This window comes from Melitaea cinxia, chromosome 7 (assembly GCF_905220565.1).
Source record: "Melitaea cinxia chromosome 7, ilMelCinx1.1, whole genome shotgun sequence".
Classification (NCBI taxonomy): Eukaryota; Metazoa; Arthropoda; class Insecta; order Lepidoptera; family Nymphalidae; genus Melitaea; species Melitaea cinxia.
In genome coordinates, this window is record NC_059400.1 from 15,508,132 (window position 1) to 15,526,453 (window position 18,322).

Genomic DNA, 18,322 nt, shown 5'->3' on the forward strand with positions numbered 1-18,322 from the left:
TAATTCTGTTGCAAAAGCCTGTTTAATCTGAAAATTATATAGAATAATTTAAAATTATTTTTAAAGTTTTTGTCTGCGTTTCTAACTTTAAATGTTATGTGAATTTAATTTTTCTATACTAAATTAAATTAACAAAAAAAAAATTGCGTTTTTACTCATCAAACAATATTAGTAAAATCGTAATGAAGTCGCTGGAAATCGCTGGGATTAGTAGTATAAAAACATTAATATAGCCTAATATATCTTTGTGGAAGTTCCAAACTTAAAAATACGGCAATGACAAAGTACTTATTATTTTAGCGACTTAAATATACGCTATTTAATAAGATCAAATTAAAAATATAACAAACATAACAATAAACTTTATTGTACACCACAATAGAATTAATACAATATTCGATTGATTTTAACAAAGTATCATAAGGTACAGGCATCTTTCGATTAAACCTTATTAGTAACGAAAAACTAATATAAAATATAACTAATATGTTATATAAAATACGTACAAAATGTTATAAGAAACATTAAAGAATAAACATAAATCTTGTCCAAAATAATTGACTGCTATTATCCAGTATCCCAAGAGCCGTGACATTACGTTGAAACACATTAATCCTCCCATTGTAATATCCGCGGGTTAGATAGGTTACGGCTCAAACGTGAATGGTGTTTGTTGGCAGCGCCAGACCAAGACAACGTCGCGACTACACGCAAAGCTCATTCACGTTCGCGTCGGAGTTGGACGTATCTAACGTTCACAATTTGGCGGGAATATAATTTCAAATTTCGAACACGATTTAAAAAAATGTATAAATAAAAAAATATCTTTTGACATTCGAAATAAAACCTTCGTGTTGTATTTCGATGCAACTGGCCATAAAAGAAACAAAATGTTTTGTTTAGCTTATTTTTTGTTGTATATCGCGTCATCATCTGCATATGTTCTAGAAGAAGAGTGCCTCAATTATACAGTGTATCCAGTGCAATATGAACTGACTCTTTATCCTTATATATATAAGGATGGTAATTCATTTTACTATTGTGACATTATTATAACGATTATCGCGAATGCCCCAAATGTAAACATTATTGAGTTAGACGCTAGAGACTTAGAAATAAAAAGTGGTTCGATACAAGTACTGTATAATAATATTAATTTGGTCAACCCATACCGCCCTTATGAATTTGATAACAGAAGGGGTAAATTATTCATATATTTAAAGGAGTCATTGAAACAGTACAGTGTGTCACGGACTCAGTATTTTGTGAAAATATCATTTACAAAGCAAGTGAGTTTCAATAGCGAAGGAATTTTTCTTGTGGAGTATGAAGGGGACGATCGGAAACCTAAGTAAGTATTTTTAAATCCTATTATCAAAGTCATTGCCTTCTTGGATAAGATCTGGCTACCCTGAGTTGTTTTTTTTTTTATATAACTACGTCGGCATACAAGCATACGTCTCACCTGATAGTAAGCGATAACCGTAGCTTATAGACGCTGCAAGACCAGAAGCATCGTATGCCCGTTGCCGACCTTATCCCCAAATCCAACAACAAACAACAGAGACACAACAGTACTTGAAAATAGTATTATTGAGCTGTGATCTTCTGTAAATCGAGGTACTACCCCATTCGGTCTGCTTCATATTTTGAGGTGGAAATTTCCTGTTGTGCTTCAGTTAAAGTTCAGAAAAGTTGTCTTGTGCTATATCTAATATATAAAATTCTCTTGTCGCGGTGTTTGTAGTTAAACTCCTTCGAAACGGTTTGACCGATTCTCATGAAATTTTGTGTCCATATTGGGTAGGTCTGAGAATCGAACAACATCTTTTTTTCATCCACCTAAATGTTAAGGGTAGTCCACCCCAATTTTTTTTAATTTTTAGATAACTTATTTATTTTTTATTTTATTATGATTTGGCGTTGAAAAAAACATACAACCCTAAATTTTAACCCTTCTATCACCAACCCCTATTTTTAAACAGTGTATAGGGGCAAGACAACGTTTGCCGAGTCAGCTAGTCTTGAATATATTTATGTCAACGTTGATGGTGGATGGGTCCAAAATACCATAGGAAAGTCTCATAGGTACATAGGAATCTTGTGTCAAGATGTTTGTGTTCGTTCTCCTTTGAAACGGCTCAACCAAAATTTTTATGTATATTTGGTAGGTATGTCGTAAAATATATTTTACATAAGTAATTAGGGTATCCCTATCCAGACGCTCTTCCATTTCTTCTTCACGTCTTTAACAATTTACAAGACAAGAAAACTGCAAGGAATTCTACGCTGATTTGATTTGACGTAGGTTTACAGAAGAGCTACTAGAAACATATTATTGATAATTGCTATAGTCCCAAGGCCATTTAAGCGAACGAAAAATAAAAGGATTTACCAATTTGGTGAAGTTTAGAAGTAATTCGCATCCATACATTTCGGTATTTTATTTTTACAGACATAGATAAATTTTGTTATATTTATCACAGTTTCAAGTAAGGATATAATGCTACTACGTTTTATATAATTCAGTTTTTAATATTATATTTCCGCGTGGGAAACTATTCCTAATAAAGATATTGAAGGTTTATAATTACCATTTTAAAGTCAATGATTTTTCGTAGGCGCTGTATAATGGTCACAATTATTGCTAACTATATAAGACTAGAGACGCTTCGTTATTCTATCCGCATTGCTATTTATATGTAATCATTTGCTAATACTGTGTTATGGACAATTTATTTGCGTTAGGAAATTAGTTAGTCATCTCTGTTACTTTGTTGAGCCACGCCCCCTCAACAATTAAATCATGATAAATTAAAACTACCGTCTGAATGTTTTACTTCTTTTGTACTGGACAATTGAACACGATTTGAAATTGAGTAGTCTGTAAGGATCGATCTTTTAGCGATATAAACCGTATTTGTACCAATTCTTTGAATATTATTATTTTTATTTTTAATAGTGTTATAATAATGACGCCGCGTTGGCGCAGCGGTTACAGCTATGGATTGTACCTATTGCGTCGGCGGTTTCGGGTTCAATCATGTTCAACATGACAAACATTTGTATTGGCCATACAGGTGTTTGCCGTGGTCTGAGTGTTTTTGCAGTCCTTATGGGTCTCCCCACCGTGCCTTGGAGAGCACGTTAATCCATCGGTCCCGGTTGTTATCATGTACACCTGATAGCGATCGTTACTATAGTAGGGAATATATCCACCAACCCGCATTGGAGCAGCGTGGTGGATAAAGCTCTGACCTTTCTCCTACACGGGGAAAGAGGCCTATGCCCAGTAGTGGGATATTACAGGCTGAAGCGAGAGAAAAAAGTATTTATTATAAATATTATTATTTTTAACTTTGATGTACCGATAAAATAACGGTTTAATTTTTAAAAATCCTGTTTTAAAGGAGGAATGAAAGTTGTCGTTAGTCTTACAATCATTTTAATTTCATTGTACTGTTAGACAAAAATGTAGCCGATAAGCGCTAATGAGTCAAAACAACACCTCTAACATGTTTATGTTAATAGGTCTAGAATCTAGAGCACAGTGTGTTCTTGTTATCTATTACATAAAATTGATTTTGAAAAGTCTAAAAATGTAGCTATGTATGTACTTATACGTGAAATTTATATTACTACTAACTCTCTATGTATATGACTCTATAAGAATACTAGCTGGTCCCGTAAACGCATTTTTTCCATATATGTTATTAACCCCCTTAACCCCCCCCCCCCCTATAACTTAGGGGTGTAAAAATAGATGTTGGCCGATTCTCAGACCTACTCGATATGCACACAAAATATATGAAAAAAACGGTCCAGCCGTTTCGGAAGAGTATTGTAATTCACATTGTGACACAAGAATTTGATGTATAAGATTTCTCTCTCTGATATATAAAAAAATATTTGTACAAATACAAAAATACATCCCGAGCGGGAATCGAACCCACAAACTATCGGTGTTTTAGGCGACTACACGCATCACTACACCAGAGCGGTTGTTAATAACATACCTAGGTTAGATACAAACGAAGTATGTGTTTTAATAATTGGACTGGAATTATTCATACAGCTTAATATAAAGTACTCAAATTATACTAATTTAAGTTTTAATTGTGGTAACAATTGCGGTTTTACACCTTGAACGCATACTCGCATTGTTCTAAATAAGGCTAATAACAAATTACATTTGATGCGATATTATTTAATACAAGTGTGCGTTGTATTTAGATTGTAATTACATAACACAGTAATAAACGTTACATCTATGTGTGCATGCGTGTGTGTGTGTGTGTGTGTGTGTGTGTGTGTGTGTGTATAAGTTCTACAATTGAATATATTTGGATTGAACTGACTTTGTGTTACGTCACTTTGCTAAAATATAGTATGACGGATTTAACTTCATTATTTATCTATGTCTACTGATATTATAAAGCTGAAGAGTTTGTTTGTTTGAAAGCGCTAATCTCAGGAACTACAGGCTCGAATTGAAAAATTCTTCAAAAATTATCAAGACTATATCATATTTTAGAATGCTTTTTCCTTAAATTAACGCGGGTGTAAACGCGGAGCACAGCTAGTTTTTATTACGAGACGATATCTTTATTTAGTTATAATATCTTGATATGTAAATATTGCCATCGTTAGCCTTAAATATATAAAAAAAATCTTTAATCTTAACAGAAGCAAATCGTTCTAAATAATTTTATTTTTATTACGAAATAAAAACGCGTGTGCTTTAGACAACACGACTGAAGAAAAAAATTCTTTAACTCCATCTAACTTATGAACTTCAGTACACCTCACCCGATCACACTTTTCGTAACGTTCTCGTCACGCAATCACCACTCTCCAAGTCAAGCGTGTGTGAAGAAGTTTTACCTCAAAAAGTAATAATGTCACAAATGTATTAATAATAAATATGTCTTCTGTTACAGATACCTCTTCACAACTCGTCTGTCGCCTAATAAATCAAAATACTTCTTCCCCTGTTTCGATAATCCACAATTTGAAGCCGTCTTCAAGTTTAGGATCTATGTCGCACCTCAACAGCCTGGAGTACAATACTGTAACACTTCTTTAGTTATCGCAAAGGAATCGAAACAGCAAATGTAAGTATATGAGGAAAAAAAACACGACTGCAGTGAATCTTAGGAAACGTAACTCTCTCTTGCTAGCTCCATCTAATTTATATCTCCCTCTCAACTTCCGTTCGCCTCGCTTGATCACACTTTTCGTAACGCTCACGTCACGTATTTACCAGCTTAGTCCCTAAGTCAAGCTTGCGTAAATAAATTTTACAATATATTAATATATATACGTGTATATATATATATACAAAAAAATCAAATAACATATTATACTACATACAATTTCTATCTAACTTACTTTTCTTCAATAAACTATATATATGTATATTATTGCCCTGAAAACCACATATAGGAAAACTAACTATTGTCAGTTGTACAATCTATAAAACTAAGAAGTATCTACTTTTTCCTAATGCGTAACTCAATGAGTTCAATTTTATACTCTTCATTTATGGATGTAATGGTTTTTTTCTGTAGCGTCTATATTTAGCTCGGCTCGGTATAGGCTTGTAACGAGTTGAAACCACAATGAGTGACACAGTTTCTACGACTAAGATCGTTTGCCTTATACGGTGAGTAGTAAAGGTTCAACCTGTTTAACGGCGGTTTGCGTTGATGTATTTTCATCATCATCAATTTCAAATATTTATAGTAAATTATAGAACATTTCTAGCAACTATAACGTTCATATCTTTGGTTATATTATGATAACAAAATATCAAAATTATAATTACTATCCCAGAAAAATCAACATACTTCACAATATTATTGTCGTCTTTAACTTTTAATTAAGTCGCTTGCACTACGCCCATAAATATCTATGGGAGTACGCACATTTAATTATATCAGAAAGCTAGTAATATTTTCTATTCCTACAAGCCTCTTCCTTATACGATTAGACATAGAAAGTTAATGATACCGGATGAAGAACTCATTTAAAATTTACGCAAGCTAACATACGCTTGTTTCAAGTAATAATTAAATTTAATAATTGTGTTTGATCGCAAACGAAAAATAATCGATTTCCATTATTACATCGACAAATAATATTTTAATTATAACTTAGTCGATAGACGAATAGTCAAGTAAATACACATTTTTTGGGGTAACTTAAAAAGGACACGTCAGAACACAATCAAACTTAAATAAGACCCTATGACAAGCACCAGCTTTCAATTAAATAATCCGCGAATAGACCATAAAAATATTTCTAAATTTTCATCGAAGGATTTTTGTTGTGATATGTTGTCGAAGTCAAGGACGTAAGCCTATATTATTTATATAATTTGTAATGCAATCGAGGTTGGATTTCGACCGCACTGATTAATTTTCATCTTCTCAATTCTATCTAGCATTGGCAAAATCATCCGTGTCATTCCATCTATTTGTGATTTGAAAGGCACTAACCCAAGTAAATTAATAATTCGTTTTATAACTTTATCAATATATTATATTTTCCCTTTTCAGTTCAAAGGACAGTTACACGATCATTGAATATGCACCATCGCCGCAGATATCCCTCCACCAAGTTGGATTCCACCATTCCATCTTTGGCAGCAGTCAAGTCATCACGAGCAGATTTAACGAAACTTTAGCAATTTGGGCCCCAGCGTCTACTCTCGACAGTTACAACTTTGTATTGCGTTTAGGAATGTTACTTATCAATTTGATTCACGAATACGCTTTGATCGACTTGCCTCTCGTGAATGGACCGATAAATATTGTGGCAGTTCCGGGCATATTAAACGATTATGAAATCGATAGCTGGAACCTGCTTACCATCGGGTGAGTGTATTCTTTAAATAGCACGAATAACTGAAGGCACGTTGGCGCATTGGCTATAGCAACTTAAATGGGTGTTTGTGATTGCGTCTATATGTATCTAAACCCCTGTCACAAACTTCGTATCTTACTAAAAAAATGATTCATTAAATTTAGAACACGTCTTGATCGAAATTAAACGGTTCGTAAACAATAGGATGTTGTTACACATGCAAATAACTCAGAAAAGAGTAAACGTTTACTTAGCGCAGTCGAAAACTTGGGGTTACAATTATGTCATCCTTTCTCGTGTTTTTATCGCAGTTATTATTGTCTATGTCAAAAGTATCGATATTTTTATGCATAAATGTAATTATACTATCTATGTATACAAAACGAACTCTCTCTGAATGTAGTATCTGGGCTATAATCTTTTTAAAAAATCTATTGAATTAATTGCTACCTACGTTATCATTCTGTAATTCCAACATTTTTTTCCATATTCAAAAGTGGAAATGATCATGAAACACATTTTAGTTTTTTTTTTCTTCTAAGATTTGATTCAAACATCACAATAATAAATCTACATGGCCTTCGTTTTTCCGATTCTTTTCGTCTGCAGTATGGGATGTTTATTTTTTAAATCTTTTCTAGAATGAAAAATTAAATAATGTGAAGCAGATGCCTTATGTTGTGCGTGTTGTTTTCAATATGGTTATTTGTGAAAATTCTTATATTTTATTCTTGATGTTTTTTTTCAATACTAAGAGTTTTTAAAATAAATTCAACCAAACTATTTGAATCTATATTTTAAATGTTATTTAAATACGGTTTTAGTCACTAACGTCACTTCTAAGTAACGCCCAGGGTTTACCTTTTTTAGCACCAGTCTATTTTATATTGTAAAAGTGTAAGCTTGAAGCTTGCTTGTGTAAAGTAAGAATAGTTATTGAAGATACAATAATTAAATTAAACTAATATGACTTCTACAATATTTTATATGATCTCTTAATGTAGATTTGACCAAAGCAAACCTACTTAAAAAGAATATATTATATTTTTGTCATTTACCACATATATACAAGCAAAACAATACAAATAGAAAAGTTGTGAACATAGTGTGTGTCACCACATTGTTATTAACTAAAATAATGTGACCTCATCGTAATTCTTACAACTTTAAGATTTTTTTTCACACTCAACGTCCTCCAGTAGGATTTTCTCTTATGTCACGAAACCGGAGACATACATAATTAATATTACCATGTATTACTTTGATAATTTCATATGTTTTGCAGTGACTATAAACTGGCCAATAGTTATGTGTACACGAGCATAAAACAAATTGAGCAGTTGACGTTCGATTTAGCTCAGCAACTGAGTCGGATTTGGCTTGGCAACCCTGGTGAATTGCAACGCACTAGATGGAAAGAAGAATGGTTCAAAGAGGGCGTTGCTACTTATATGGCCTATTATTTACAAACTCAGGTATTCAAAATATCTTTATAAGTAGGTCAAGGTGTATGTCATCAGTAAAACCATATAAATTAGTTTTCATATTTGGACATGTTCTGGGTTCAGGGTCATGGATTAGTTTTATTGGTATTCAAATATGGTATAGCCGTATTGTAAATTGTTTCGTTGTATGACTTTTTTCATTCGGTAATATGCTTATATGAGAAGGAATTAACTAGGATAAAAAAGTAAAATTTATTTTAAGTAGAACTTTGATTAGCTCATTGGCGCAGTTTTTAGTGACACTATTTTCTGCTCCTCTGCTACACAAGTATTAAGTTACTTAGCTTAGGAACAGACGACCGTGTGGTTATGTGAAATATTGTTTTTATACAACTAGATCAGCAAAAAAGCGTACAGCTAATCTGATGGTAAACGATTAATGTAGCTAATAGATGCCTGCAATACCAAGCTTCGTAAGTGCGTTACCGACTTTACACCCAATCCCCCCTAAGAGCTCTGGTCGTATTACTTACCACAGAAACACAACACCTCTTGAAAGCAATGCTATTTAGCCATGATCTGCAAGGTCTTGATTCTTCTCCTGTTGATCTGCTCCAGATTTTGAGCAGGATGTTTCTTGCTGTGCCGTACCTCAGGTTATTTATTAAGAAATCAGAAAATTTTATTTATTTATTTTTAACTCGATTCCGCTGAGCAGTAATCATTTTTTAATATTCCAATGCTAGGCTAAATGTTTAATCTTTTGATATTGGGAAGGTATAAAGTATAACATGCAACGCATCTTCCTTAAGAATTACTGACAGCTTTGTCTAATATACATATATCAGATTTTTTTCGATGAATGTAGATTTTTTTTTACTACCAAGCATGAAATTAATGTGCTAACTTTAGGACATTGTTAATGCCTTTTCGTTATCCCTATATATATAATATGGTATAGTAAAAACTGAATATAATTAAAAACTTTTTGTCTGTGTTCTATAAAGAGATTAGATGCAAGCCTTGAGTGCTCAAAATTTAATTTCAGTACAATTATGGTGAAATGTTACAACAAAGACGACCCATTGAAAATTATGGTGTACTAATGAAACACAAAGCTATGGCAGTGGACTGGCATCACTCGACACCTGCTTTGGCAACCTTTAACAGAACATTGGCAATAGAAATACCATCAAGATACAAAGAACTGGTGACAATGAAAACAGCATCATTATTATGGATGGTTGAAAATTGGATTGGTTCGGAAAAGTTTCACCAAGCTTTAGTAAAATACATAAATAGCAGGTTAGAATAAACATTTTTTTGTTAAAAAAAAAGAAAAAAAACAAACGTTTCTTCTTTCAAAATAAAGAATTATATTTTATTCTTATGTAAATTTTAGTACTCAAGAATATATCATAATTTATATCCCCTGTCTTACATCTTATTGTGTTTTGATATTTTAGAAGAGGGAAATATATTTCCGTAACAGATTTTATGATAAATCTCGATCGTGATACGGTGGAATGTCTCCATCAGTTCTTGAATGGCTCAACGTCATCGAGGGTTCTGAACTCCTGGTTCCATCAGTCTGGGTATCCAGTAGTCAATGTTCAAGTTCTAAGAGATCGGTCACCGAATGTTGTACAACTAAAGCAGGTAATTTTAGATTTTTTACTCTCAAAGTTCTGAATTAAGGTATTTTTTTTAATAAACGTAAATATAAACCAGTACAGCGTTTGAAATACCCTAAATTCAACGTCTTATTTTTAATGTAATACTAACGTTTAGCATCAATATTCTATTGTTTATTTTATAAATATAAAACTGATTGTGTCTGTATACTTATATTGGTCCATTGTGCTCCAATAAACATGAGGTAGTCAGACAATTACTTTTGTATATGGCCTATTTTTATTTGCCATCAATAATAATCATAGTTCTGGAAATGTCCTTCTTACACGTGACTGAACATTATTAAATTTGATTTTAGAGGAAATTCAGCTTTAGTGAACAAAATAGATTCGATTCGAATTATTTGATTCCAATCTCTTATATCGTTCAAAATAACGGAAACTGCTTCAATTGCCTTCAACCGAGGTTCACTATCGGGGGTCAGACTTACACTTTTAGAGAGAATCTTGGTGGCGGATGGATTATACTGAATAGAAATGCTTCAGGTTTGTTATTTTAATTCAATCTTCACACATCTAACTGAGGTAGGGCATAGCAGGAATTCCCAGCTCAAAATATGGAGCAGCCGGACTGGAGAAGTACCTCGACCTTACAGAAAATCACAGCAAAATAATACTGTTTTCAAGCAGTATTGTGTTCCTGTTGGTGAGTAAGGTGGCCACAGCTCCTGGGGGGATTGGGGATTGGGTCAGCAACGCGCTTGCGATGCTTCTGGTGTTGCAGGCGTCTATAAGCTACGGTAATCGCTTACCATCAGGTGAGCCGTACGGTTGTTTGCCGACCTACTGATATAAAAAAAAAAAAAAAAAAAAAACATCTTACATATTTTGGATATAATTTATAAAGTATGTAAACAAAATTTACATAAAACATCGTTAATTTTTTTTTTATAAATATTTATGTCTCTTATATCTGTATGTTTACGCTATTACTTAGACATGAAAAGTATGTAAAATGTAACAGCTAACATTCTGCAGATATTTGTTATTCTTGTATTATTTTCGTTCATATGAGTCGCGAGGTGAACTTGAAGCGCAACATTGGCACACTAACACGCATCAGAGCAGTAAGCTATTTCTGTCTCGCCCACGCGGACCAGCCCACAGCTCAACTGTTTTGTAAACACTAACTTTGAGTTTATACACACTAACTTTTAGGTATGGGATAAGTGGATGAGTATTCATGTAGAAGTGGTAATTAATTTCATTAATGTAGAAATTGATGAGTATGTGTGCATATATAGTGCATAAGTGTGAGTGTATGTATACATAATATAAAAAAAATATTAAAAAAAACCGTCAGCACGGACCACGTCCTAGCTTTATTAGGCAGTCACAGAAATGTCGATTTGTAGTTCGAGTAATAAATCGCCCGTGGTATTATAATGCATGATAAAAGGCATGGCCGTAGTTAGTTGGAACACGTGGTTGACGCTTATTTGCCGACCAACTTAAATTAAAAAATTAAATAAAATTAAAACGCATTTAACTTATTTAACTGCACCAATTAATTGTCTTAAAAGTGAATCTATAGGTAAATATTATAATTTTGGCGTTTTACTAATATTTGTCAACATTTGATACTTTTATGTAGGTAACTATATTTATTTCTAAATATTTTTGAAATACCATTTGTGAGTAAATAAAAAACTGTAATATACACATATATGCTGTATAATTGTGTTTGCGACGAACAAAAAAAAAAGCGACTTTAATTACATTGACAAGTAATAAAACGTGATACATGAGAAAATTGTCAAATAATAGGTTAATAAACATAAAAGTAGTCATCAAATCTCAATCAAAATTAAATGGACCACAAAAGAAACATCAGATTTTGTTTAAAACTGTAATTATCGAATTCGGTACACCTAGTTAAAAGTTCTGAGAAACAGGAATGAAGAAAATACAGTCGAATCGAGAGGCTTGTCCTTTTTTTGAAGTTGGTTAAAAAGTGGTCATATTTGATTTATTTCATCCAGTTAATCATAAATAAAATTAAAAATAAAAATAATGGACACAAATTAATCTTTTCAAACTACATTTATAATAATGGCTATGTATTTATAATAATAGTACTAATTATATTTAATTATTATTTACAGGCTATTATCGAGTAAATTACGATGATGAAACTTGGAGACTGATCGCGCAGACTCTAAAACAAGATCACACAGCCATCGACGAACTGAATAGGGCACAGGTATGTACTCGTAATAAAACACCAGAAGTGGCTACGTACCTAAAAAGGGATATATAATTTTGTTTATAATATTTTTAAAATACAATTTGCATAATTATTTCTTTCTTGCATTAAAATGCAATTTGCATAATTATCTTTTTACTTAACGCCTTATTACAATTTTGAAATAACACGAGGAAAATAATAATAATAGTTTAACATTAAAAAATGTGCAAAGGCGGCCTTATGACTAAGACTGGTTTCTCACAGGAAACCCTAACAACCGAGAAAATGTGGATAAAATAAACAAAAAAAAAATACGAAAATTAATTATTTAAACTTCATATTATATTTTAATTAGTACCTAGTATTTATATGAAAATTAATACAGAAAAAAAGTATAAATAATGTACAACAGAGCGCTGTTGAACATTGAATAGCGAATTAGATCATCTCCAGGCAACCTTAGAGTAGTGGAAGTGGTGTATTGATGACGTGCAGTTGTTATATTCAACAATAATATAATATAGTATCTACACATTGAGTAACCACGTACTATTTTAAAATATTTTTCAAATTTCAGATAGCAAACGATGTGTTCGCCCTTTACGCTGCTGGAGATTTACGTGAAGATATCGCTATAGAAGTTTTAGATTACCTAAACAAAGAACTAAGTCTAGTGGTTTGGGAATCGGTTATTTCCGGCTATGAACTATTCAAGATGGAGGACGTCAAATTGACTAAGACGCTGTATGAAGAATGGCAGGTGTGAAATTCAATAATTGATATTCCCTCGCGGATGAGACATCATAAAATTAAAACGATTGAGTTGAAATATCATTCGTGACACAAATTGATGAATAAATAAAAACTAATTTTGTAGTATTAATTTAATATTAAAAAAAAAATTAGAGGGTAACAAAGTTTATAGACTTGAACAAATTCCATGAAACAAATTGAATTTATTATTTTTTAATAAGGATTTGCATAATAGGATATTATTATTTATTTATCTGTTATTTTTGAGTATATTTAACATCATTGATGTAGCCGTGACCGTGGCGTTTGCGATAAATAAATAAAAATAAATGGTCAAATCTATCGTTTTACAAGAAAAAATATTTTTGTGTTGAGTCGTGTATTTACCGAGGAGATCTATATATAAACTATAATATTTTAATACTATATATAATGTTCTATTTATCAAATTACCGCGGGTGAAATGGCGGGACACACTTAGTGAATCATGAAATTAAAAATAGTTTTAAAACGATTCCAGCAATTCCTTCAAAGGAAAATATCAACATTGTACAGAAGGTTAATGGTGAACATCGAGCAACGGCCAATTACGAGATTATTTAGGAGCAGTCTAGTCGAATTTGCTTGCGAAATTAAATATAGACCTTGTTTGAACGAAATGAGACGATATTATGCAGATCATATTAACACAAAGACAAGGTAAGCGTACTTATATATACATACTGTTATTGGTGTGATGCATACACGTGTCATCATAAGCACATACACGTACAATCACCCACACAGATTTATAAATTAGATTGAAAAATATAGATTTAGTTATTGAAGTGTCAGAATCAAATCCCGTTTCATATTATAAATACGTGAAAACTACTTAACCGATTATCATGAAACTTTGTAAGCATATTTTTAGAGGTATTAGAAGTACTATAGTATACTTTTTCTTGAAAGAAAATTCAATGAAAGCCAAAGCACGAGTAAAAGCTAGTTTTATAATTATCAGAACGAACACCTTTGTTCATTGTTAAGAGAACAACGTCTCCTCATTTTAATACGTACTTTAAAAACATGAAGTAAACACATTACGAATTACCGTAATACTGAATGATAGTAATATCAAAGTGTAATAACTACTTCATTAGTCTTTGTATAGACTTCTTGGAGTTGGAAGATTAAATAAAATTAATAATTCTTAATCACATCATCAAACTCATATTATTTGGTTAATGTTTTGTACAGAACTGACAGTATCGAGTTAGCTTTCTTGCTTTTTTTATACAACTAGGTCGGCAAACAAGTGTACGGCTCACCTGATGGTAAGCGATTACCGTAGCTTATAGACGCCTGCAACACCAGAAGCATCGCAAGCGCGTTGCCGACCCTATCCCCAATGCCCCCAGGAGCTCTGGTCACCTTACTCACCAACAGGAACACAATACTGCTTGAAAACAGTATTATTTTGCTGTGATCTTCTGACGCCGCGTTGGCGCAATGGTTACAGTCATGGATTGTACCTGTTGCACTGGCGGTTGCGGGTTCGATCCCCGCACATGACAAACATTTGTATTGGCCATGCAGGTGTTTGCCGTGGTCTGGGTGTTTGTGCAGTCCTTGTGGGTCTCCTCGCCGTGCCTCGGAGAGCACGTTAAGCCGTCGGTCCTGGTTGTTATCATGTACACCTGATAGCGGTTGTTACTCATGGTAGGGAATAAATCCGCCAACTCGCATTGGAGCAGCGTGGTGGATTATGCTCTGATCCTTCCCCTACATGGGGAAAGAGGCCTATGCCCAGTAGTGGAATATTACAGGCTGAAGCGATCTTCTGTAAAGTCGAGGTACTACCCCAGTCAGGCTGATTAATATTATAAGCAGGAAATTTCCTGCTGTGCCCTACCTCAGCTATTCAATGTGTTTTTACTACTTTCTAATTTAATTTAAATAATAAATGTTGTGATACTTCTCATTTCAGACTGAATCCAGACTTTCGCAGAGCTTGTTATTACACAATAATTCACGATGCTAGAGATAATATTGGAAATAAATTAAACAGATTTGAGATTGAAGACAAGACCATAGCAGAACATAAAGTGTATGTACTCGTATAACTTGACTCAGAGATTAGATTTTTTTTTCTCAAAAAAGATGTGAATATTTTTCATTATTTCTTCAAAAAATGTCAATTCTCAATTTGAATGGTTTTTTTGTTATACGTGTTAGGTATCAGATAATTTTTACTCGATGTATCGATTTTGAGGATTCTTTTTTTATTTAATCAAATGCTGATTCTTGTCATGTGGCTCCATTTAAATTCAATCGAGATATGATGAATACTTTCTGATAGATCCTTACGAAATTAATAAGTATTTGAAAAAAAAAAATCGACAACTTTTGTCGTATCACTCGATTTGAACTGGAATCGGATTTTTTTCCGTTTGCAAGTAAACACGGTTATGTCATATTTCCTATAATTACTGTAACCAAAATAATTTTTTACTTGATTTTTAAGGCGTGAAGAGAACAGATTTTTCTACAGAATTCCGGTTGGTATACCTAAACCATTACCGATTAGGATGTCGACCACAACCACGACGACAACCGAGGTAAGAAAACGTTTGTCTATTGTTTCTTCTTAACAGTTCTGGACTGGTGTGTAGGCTTTCTGTTGCAGATGCGATTATCAGTTGGTGCAGATACTTGTATACCAATATTTGTTTTTAGTTTGTTTGTATGTCCTGATCGGTCTCTCAACCATGTGAACGGTCCACATGTTGGTCAGCAGTTAGTAATACAACAAGTATTGCAAGCGCTTCGACCCTACCCCTGACCCTATAAAGGAGCAAGAGCTCTGGTCACCTTGCTCACACAGAAACACAACACTGCTTGAAAGTACTATTTAGCTGTGGTATTCGGTAAGTTTGAGGTACTTCTTCAGACGAGCTGCTCCAAATTTTATGCAGGATATTTCCTATCATACCTCAATAGGTCATTGTTTGTTTGTAATAAAGATGGATGAATTTTTATTTGGCCGGTGTAAGCTGGATGAGGATTATGGAAAACCGAGATGTTTTGCGCGAATTCTGGAGGCCTATGTCCAGCAGTGGACTGTGATAGGCTGAACTGACTATTTTTTTTTTCTTTTATAAGAAATTTTTATGTGTGTTAAATTGATATTCCAAAATCTTAGATTTGTACTTTTCCGTGTGAATTTTTCAGAAAGCTATTCTTTGGTCGCCAACGATATTCGTATTAAACGATTTCATCTTGTTCTGTTTGAAATTTTGAATTTAACTTCTGGTTTTGTACTCTACCTTGTAGATTAATATATTTTAATATTTTCAGGTCACGTTTATATCGACATCAAAACCAGCTAATAGAGGCGCTGCACTTTCCATATCGCCATTCTCATTCATTTTAGCCATTTATTTATTTTTTATTTTAAAATAGGTGATATTGTTATGTTATAATATCGATTTAAAATATTTAATGACTTAAATGTGAAAAGATTGTAATTTATTACTTGATATTTTCTTTATATTTTAAATATTTCGATTCAAATTCGCTAATTTCTGAATGACTGCATCAAATCATCATCATCTTTTTTTTTTGCGTTATTTTTTATCAGGACAGTTTTTTATGATATAACTCATAAAAAATATTTAAGTACAAATTTCGTAATTAATTTTGTCAATTTATAAACATTAATTATAACAAAAAAAAAGTTTTCGTCTTCTCTTGACAACGCGTTGGCACAACGTCACAGCTCTGGCTTGTGTCTGTTGCGCCGGCGGTTACTGGTTCAATCCCCACACATGGCACGATTGTATTGGCCATATGATGTTTGTCGTGGTCTGGGCGCTGTGCTTGTGTATTGTGTGTGTTTCCGGACCCCCGACACGGGAGATAATCCTACTGGGGGCCGTTTAGTGTGAAGTGATTATTATTAGGTGTGTATTATCTTTCAAAATCAAAATATTAAATTATATTTGAACAAATTTTATTCTAACTCTTTTCGAGTTTATGTTTGATGATAAGAGTGACATTTTACGGAGCTTGTAGCTGTATATGTAAGATATACGAGTATGTATGTAGTAGTGTACCAGTATTTACTGCACCGATACCAATAGGAAGCGTTAATTTACGTTTTTATTTTAGAATTTTATTACTTTAATTAATTGTACTCGTAATTTCATTCATTTACTAGAAAATTTTACTTTATAAATATAACAGTAACTGTTCATAAGGAGTACCCTCAAGACTTATATCGGTGCTGAGACCACACGATTTTTTATTACGACACTTCTCATTCATTTTATCACCGTATTAAAAGTGTAATAAAGAAAAAATAGATTCTGTTAAAATTGGTGTATGTGTTTATTACAATTGGTATTGCTTAAATGATTAAATGTTAGCAAAAGTATCGCTTATTGTAATGATATTCTTTAAATGTAATTTGTACATGTTATATGTTAAAACAATTAATGTATTTTTTATGTAAGTTAATTTCTGATATTATTTTTATTAATAATATTATTAATTATATGTTCTAGTCAACGAGTTAAAAGGCCAGAATTAAACAAGTATAATATTTGTCTAGCTTAAATTTATTTCCTTACAATTATGTACATATTATCATGAATATGCGATATATTTATAACTAATTTTATATTCTAAATAAAGTTTAAGATTACACAATGTTTTTAATTTATTGAATAATTCAATCTTGTAGCAAGAGGACGCGTTTGCTAAAGATTGAAAAAATAATAGATAATATCTATAATTAACATAATCACGATTAAAATTTAAAATACAAATCAAAAGATATATAAATATTTTAAGTGAAAATGCAGTAAAATTAATTAAAATGTAGCTTAGAAAGACTAATAACCTAAAATTATATTAGACTTACTATATTTAACAATAATTTTATAAACTAAAAATTCACTTTGTGCAATACTGACGTGTTCCCATTAAAACAATAACATAGTTGATTATAATACAAACCTAAGATAAATTAACAAATAAAAATTAATAAAATAATGTAATAAATATAATCAAACTATCTGGTTACGAATATATTTGTAACAAGATGTGATCATTCGAATGATAAATAGCCAAATATAAATTATAACAAAATGGTTCACCATTTTATAACTACATATACTATCTTAAAAGATAGCAATGAGTTTCGAAATTGTTAAAAATAACTATGTTGCTAATAGAATACATTAAATCAAAAAAAAAAAAAAAAACACAACTTATAACTATCCCGCCTGATTAAACTTACGTCTACGAATAAAAATACGATAATTATACAAGTAAACATCATTAAAATAAAATAAAAATCCCTCCGCAAAAATAAAAGATTAATTCGGGTT

At 32.2% G+C, this 18,322-nt stretch overlaps 1 protein-coding gene across 1 annotated transcript; it reads left to right on the plus strand.

Annotated features, from left to right (window-relative positions):
- Positions 1 to 890: 890 nt before the first annotated feature.
- LOC123655424 (leucyl-cystinyl aminopeptidase-like) lies at positions 891 to 16,434 on the plus strand. The gene is made up of 13 exons (XM_045591238.1): positions 891 to 1,351; positions 4,941 to 5,114; positions 6,561 to 6,878; positions 8,153 to 8,342; positions 9,361 to 9,617; positions 9,779 to 9,971; positions 10,306 to 10,492; positions 12,112 to 12,209; positions 12,772 to 12,954; positions 13,468 to 13,646; positions 14,917 to 15,036; positions 15,454 to 15,547; positions 16,287 to 16,434. Exons 1-13 carry the CDS (start codon positions 891 to 893, stop codon positions 16,389 to 16,391), a joined length of 2,559 nt encoding a protein of 852 aa, XP_045447194.1. The 3' UTR covers positions 16,392 to 16,434.
- Positions 16,435 to 18,322: the final 1,888 nt, after the last annotated feature.